This window comes from Salvia miltiorrhiza, chromosome 4 (assembly GCF_028751815.1).
Source record: "Salvia miltiorrhiza cultivar Shanhuang (shh) chromosome 4, IMPLAD_Smil_shh, whole genome shotgun sequence".
Classification (NCBI taxonomy): domain Eukaryota; kingdom Viridiplantae; phylum Streptophyta; class Magnoliopsida; order Lamiales; family Lamiaceae; genus Salvia; species Salvia miltiorrhiza.
In genome coordinates this window covers 6714014-6720151 of record NC_080390.1, presented here as the reverse complement: position 1 = coordinate 6720151, position 6138 = coordinate 6714014, and the positions used below count along the sequence as shown (strand labels likewise).

The 6138-nt window shown below is 38.1% G+C and overlaps 1 protein-coding gene across 1 annotated transcript; it reads left to right on the top strand.

Annotated features, from left to right (window-relative positions):
• The first annotated feature begins 829 nt into the window (after window positions 1-829).
• On the top strand, window positions 830-4661 carry LOC131022910 (uncharacterized). The gene is made up of 3 exons (XM_057952451.1): window positions 830-1638; window positions 1811-1896; window positions 4639-4661. The coding sequence occupies exons 1-3, from the start codon at window positions 1313-1315 to the stop codon at window positions 4659-4661; spliced, it is 435 nt and encodes a 144-aa protein (XP_057808434.1). The 5' UTR covers window positions 830-1312.
• Window positions 4662-6138: the final 1477 nt, after the last annotated feature.

The following is a 6138-nucleotide window of genomic DNA, read 5'->3' as shown; positions in this document are numbered from 1 at the left end:
AAGTTTCGTCTTGATCTCTGACTGAGATTCCTCTGATTGAGGTCAGTAGATTGATTGAAAAATAGCCTATAGGTGTATTCCCCCCCCCCCCATACACCTATTCGAGACCCTCAGGACCTAACAATCAATCCTTATTTAACGGAATGGTTAACTTTTCCGTTATCTAAACTAAACATCATTATTTATTAACAAAATAAATTTCCACATATTATCCTAGTTATTGTTTTTTCTTTTAATAACTATTGAATTTTCCTCTTCCTCCCCTTTCTTCATAGTCATATTCTCTCAACTTTGCCCAAATAAAATTTTCATCAACAATTCTAAAACACAACTGAAGATGGCCACGAAACCCGACGTGCGAGTGTGAGTAGAGAGATAACATGGTTGGAGAGGTGGTAATGTAGGCGTATACAATTTCTTGGTGGTCTGACTCTTCAGGGAATCGGTCATTAGTGAGGTGGATAACCATTAAAGCACATGTGAAATTAATTCACCAAACATAGCTGCGAAAATGGAGTTGGATTTTCAAAATTTTGGTTGAATTTGATTTGGGTTTCTCAAGCATAAGACAATGGAGGAAAAGGAAAATTTATTAGTTATTAAAAGAAATATACAGCTAGTATAAGATGTAGAAATTTATTCCATATATAAGTAATGATAACGGAAAAGTTAACCATTCCATTAAATAAGGATCGAATGAAATCAAAATAAAAAGTAGAAGGGCCTATTAAAATGAAAAAAATGTACGAGGATCTAACGAAATAAAAGTAAAAGTACAGGGACTTGAAGATGCATTTTGCCAATAAAAATATAGTATAACGACCGAAAATCGAGTGTTCAACAATTAAAATGTTGTGCATTAAAAAAAAAACAATTAATATGTTGTCTCAAAGTGGGCAAATAACATTGTGGTGAGAGCATAAATTGTAATATCCAGAAACTCACAAAATCGATATAAAAAATAAAATTTGGTACAAAAATAAGGGAAAATGTGTAGATCCACCCTTATAGTAGAGGCCGCTATAGCTTATTGCTCTCCATATTCGATATTGGATCAAATAGGCCCCCGAAATCTTAAAAATCAATCAATTAAGCATGTTTGACTAATCGCCGTTTTCGTCTGTTACTCACTTTTTTTTATTATTATTTTAATGAAAAGGGGGCCCTACCTTTAAAATTGGATCAACCCTCTCTCTCTCTTTCTCTTCCTAGGTGAGCCTTGTCGTCGCCGTTTTTCAGTCATCTCTGTCGCCAGCAAGGCCAACGCCCTTCCTCCGGCATTGGCCACCCCTCTATGTGTGTTTAAGCAGCCATGGATGCCAGTAAACAGTCGTTGTTGCCTTATTCGTTCAAGTCGAATAAGCTTTTGAGCTCGCCTGCGCCGTCGGATCGGAAGGTTTCTGATTCGAACCCGGACCCGCTGATCGTGAAGACCCCCGGGAAGCCGACAAACCAACTGCGGAGACTGCACAACCGCAGCATGGCTTTGTCGATTTCGGATGCCAGAAAACTGGCGATGAAGCTCCAGAAACGGGGATCCGATCCGCCTGCGAGAATCGATGCAGTTTCGATTTTGGAAGAAGAGGAGATTGCGAAGCTGAAGAAGCCTGATGCTGCTTATATAGAGCTTCCGACAAAGTGAGTGGTATTCCAGAATTTTATTCGTTGAAAATGAATCTGCATTTTAAGAATCTGTGATTTATGAATGTGTTTTCAGATCTGTTGTTTTCTCAAAGAAAATGTTGAAATTCACTGGTGATAGTTTCTCTTTTTTGTATAATAGTATGCATGGTTGATGTTTATTTTCCAGATACGAGCGTCTAATGGTAGGGAGAGGGGTGGCCGACGCCGGAGGAAGGGCGTTGGTGTTCGCTAATTTATTAACACGCCGCAAGTGTACGGGTGCAATTGTGTACAGTAGCAAGCAAGGTCGTATTCCACAGAGACTGAATTAACCAATTCCTATCCTAAATTATTCTACTCTATCTGGACAAACGAAATTAAGAGTTTTGTTTTTAAAACTAAAATAAATAAATAAATACTGGAAACAAAATAAATCAAGCTGTGAAACAGAGAAACAGATAAGAGAAGATTTCCCAAGGCAAAGGTTTCAACAGATTCTCCTAACTAACATGTTCAATTCAATTAATCAGATGATTCCTAAGGCAATCTCAAAACTAGTCTATACCCACTCCCGTGGCATACAAACCGTTGATTACATGCAAGGTTACCGTCCCCGGATCACACTTCTAACATGTAACTCCTAAAAGTTCCTAGGATTAATGCCCTCACAATTATCAATTCCCTTTAGAATTAAAATAAATGTGTTTTATGTTCTTAGTTCAGGTAATAATTATCATCTCCCGATATCAAATTAAAACCTATGATTATGCTAAGAGCATCCGCATTGGGGGTTCCTTGATAGCCTCCTTGATAGCCTCCTTGATAGTGTTTGTGTTATTGAGTAGGTAGTGCTGCATTGGGGTTCCTTGATAGCCTACTTGATTTTTTTAGTTTTTAAAGAGGAGAGAGAAATTTTTAAAGAGAAGAAGAGAATTAAAAAAAAAAAAAAAGAAATTATCGAGTATACTCGATAACTCGAGGAGTCCTCGAGGAGGTCCTCGCCGCATCGCCTACTCGAGTGGCTACTCGAGTTCGAGTAAGGCATCGAGGAGAAGCGATGCCAATGCTCTAAATTGGTGGCCAATCAATAAAGCAAACAATTATAACAAGAACATAAAAAGGAAAAACAATCTCAATTAATTGAACCAAACAGTCAGAAATTCAAATCATGTCTACTCCCTAAACCCTGGGAAAAAAAGGATTCTAGCCACACATAGACATATGAACTAGAATATAATTCTCAATCAAATAAATAAACATCCAACAAGAAAAACCGTATTGAAATCGAGAATCTTCAATCTTGTTCTTGCTCTGTTCTCCGTCTCTCTCAGCTCTCAGGAAAAGTAAAATATGATAAAAGATGATAAAAGGTTCAGAGAATAAGTTCTTTGGGAGTATTTATATGCCCTAGGTCTTGTAGCTCTCAAAAATACCCAAAATCACTAAAAAAACGAATTTTGGGCGGAAAAACGGCGACTCGCGCGGCCACGTCGCGCGGCCGCGCCTCCAGCCCGCGCGAGGAAACAGAACTTCTGACAGCTTTGCGCAGCAATTTTGTTTTGGATCGTTCTCCCTCGTCCGAACTCCGATTTATGATCCGTTTGCACTCACGAACTCCTATCGAGACGAACTACAACTTGTATTTCAGCTAATTCTTCAAAATTCTGCTTCATTATTTCTGAAAATTCGTTCAAACACAAGCAAGTAACAAGTTCTTGACCATAAACGAATATAAGCTCAAATAGACCATCAAACACACAAAATCCTCACAACTAAGCATCAAAAATGACACACCAAGAGGTAAAAATGCATGTTTATCAACCCCCCAAACTTGAACTATTGTCCGTCCTCGGACAAAACAAAGATGAACCAAGAATGAATCAACAAGAGCGCAGAGAAAAGTGGATAACATTGTGGCTTCAGATTTGTCAACAAAAATAACGACATGCATTTGTATCTCCTATTATCAAGATATCACACTCATGACAAACTTCAAATTATGATCTCAATGAATTGCAATCCTCACCAAAAAGATAAAGAATATATGAACTCTCAACTCTCAAGTGTATCAATTCAAAAAGGACGTGTATACGCTCAGTTCAAACTAAACAAGTACTCATCCATAAGCTTGTCAATCGTCTCACCTCTCCACCACTAAATGTGTGCTCCTATAACCAAGATCAAAAAGGTCTTTATTGAGGGTTGTAATGTAGGCTCTTTGGTAAGGTAAGATATATTTGGCTAAGTGACTAAAAGATGCGAATCAAAGTAACATCATCACCAACCTTATAACATTCTTACTCAATTCTATCCTCCACCTTCCACAAAACCAAATTTTTCAAAATATACTCCACCACAACACAACAATTATTTATCATGATATTATGTCTTTCTAATGTATCCTATGTACCCATTTTTTCCACTTTTCTCACTTTTTTTTTCTTTTCTTTTTTTTTTCTTTTTTTTTTCAAACAAGTCAGGGTACTAGGATTTTTTTTTCAATCAAGATCAAAGTTCATAAACCATAATCACGCACCTCCACAAACCAACAACCCCATAACAACAATCTCCAAGCTCCCACCCACGGCTAAACCAAATAAGTTGGAAAAATAAGACTCAAAGGGGTGAACTAGGATCATATAAAGATATAGGACAAATATAGGATAAATAGGCTAGCAAAGATGGCCTTCTATCATCTCAAAGTTATTAAGCACACTATGTGACCTCGAGGGAGAAACCAAGACAAGTTCTAGTGAGAAACATGCATGCTCGAACAATCACTCAAGAATAGGAAATAAGACTGTAAAAAGGTGACAGTCAAGGCTCAAATCTCACAGCTTATTTCATTGATTGCAAACACATAGAGACCATGCTTATCATTCATCATTCATGCTCAATCTCAACAATATTGACACAAAAGCATGCAATTTCACAAGGTTTAAACAGAAATCATCATAAGCCAGTTGTCCAACCAATCTCTACACAACTCACATCATCATCAAAGTATCATCACAGATAAACTACCAAAGCAAGACTAAGAAAACTCAACGACAGAACACAAACAACCAAAACAAAAAGTGCACCCACAAAGACACATCCCCCCAAACTTATTCACCACTAAGGAGAATAAGTTTGAAAAGGAATTGTGGGGCACGAAAACAAACAAACAAACAAAAAGAAACGAACTAACCAAAAAATGGGTTGCCTCCCAACAAGCGCTATTTTTAACGTCGTTAGCTCGACGATCCAGCAGGAATAGGTGGCGGCCACTTTTCATCAAATTTGAGTACATCATCTGTTGCGAACCAATGATAAGGTGGTTTTCCAACCTTCAAAATATCTTGAAAACTATGGCCATCCTGCGAACAATCAAAAGTACTACTACACTCCAAAAAGTGTTCATCAGATGAATCAAAATTAAAATCAAAAGATGGAGTTAGATAAAAGCTAAAGAGACAAGCCTTCAATGATTTCCCTTGGTCGATGCAAGTGTCGACTACATTTAGGACATTGCGCTCTTCAACACTTTTAAAATTTTCATCCTTCAAGCTCATCTCAACTTTCAGAACTTCTTGCTCTTCTTCCATCGCTTGAGGCTCTTCATATGATGTATCACTTTCGAGCTCAATGGTCATACACTGCTCTTTTGGACTCACCACAGTATTGCTTGAGAATTGGCCCGACTGATATAGATTGCTAATAGCAGTGGTCACTTGAGTCATCTGAGTCTCAAACACCTTCATCCGGGTCCCTAAAGCAGCAGTGGTAGACTCAAGCTTCTCCATCCTCTCATTCGACTTGGAGATAAATTTCATCAATAGCTCTTCCAAATTAGGCTTCTTCTCCTCATTGATGACTCCATTGGTGACAGAGAAGCCCGGTGGAGCCAAAAACGAGTTATTCGGGCACCCTCCATGATAGAGCTGTTGCCAACTCTGATTGTTTCCCTGTTGTACTCTTTGAAATCCACCCTGCTGAAAATTCCTGAAATTCCAATTGCTGACAAAATTTGCCTCTTGCATCATCATCGGATTTTTCACAGCTGACTCCATCTTAGCAATATGCAAAGCATTTATCTTGGAAGACAATGCAGCGATTTGAGTGGCTAACAAAGTAACTGAATCAGAATTTGTGGTGGCAGCAACATTCTCCAAATATACCCTCTCGGCTGGCCATTGATAGCATGTAGTGCCCATGCTATCAAAAATCTCCATAGCTGCTCATGCACTACCTGGAAAAACTCCAGAACCAAAAATAAGAACCAAAAGAAAAATAAAGAACATAAATAAAAATAACAAAAAAAAATCCAGATTAGTCTCAAACAATCTACAGATAGTACTGATAAAAATCAGTCCCCGGCAACGGCGCCAAAAACTTGTTCGCTAATTTATTAACACGCCGCAAGTGTACGGGTGCAATTGTGTACAGTAGCAAGCAAGGTCGTATTCCACAGAGACTGAATTAACCAATTCCTATCCTAAATTATTCTACTCTATCTGGACAAACGAAATTAAG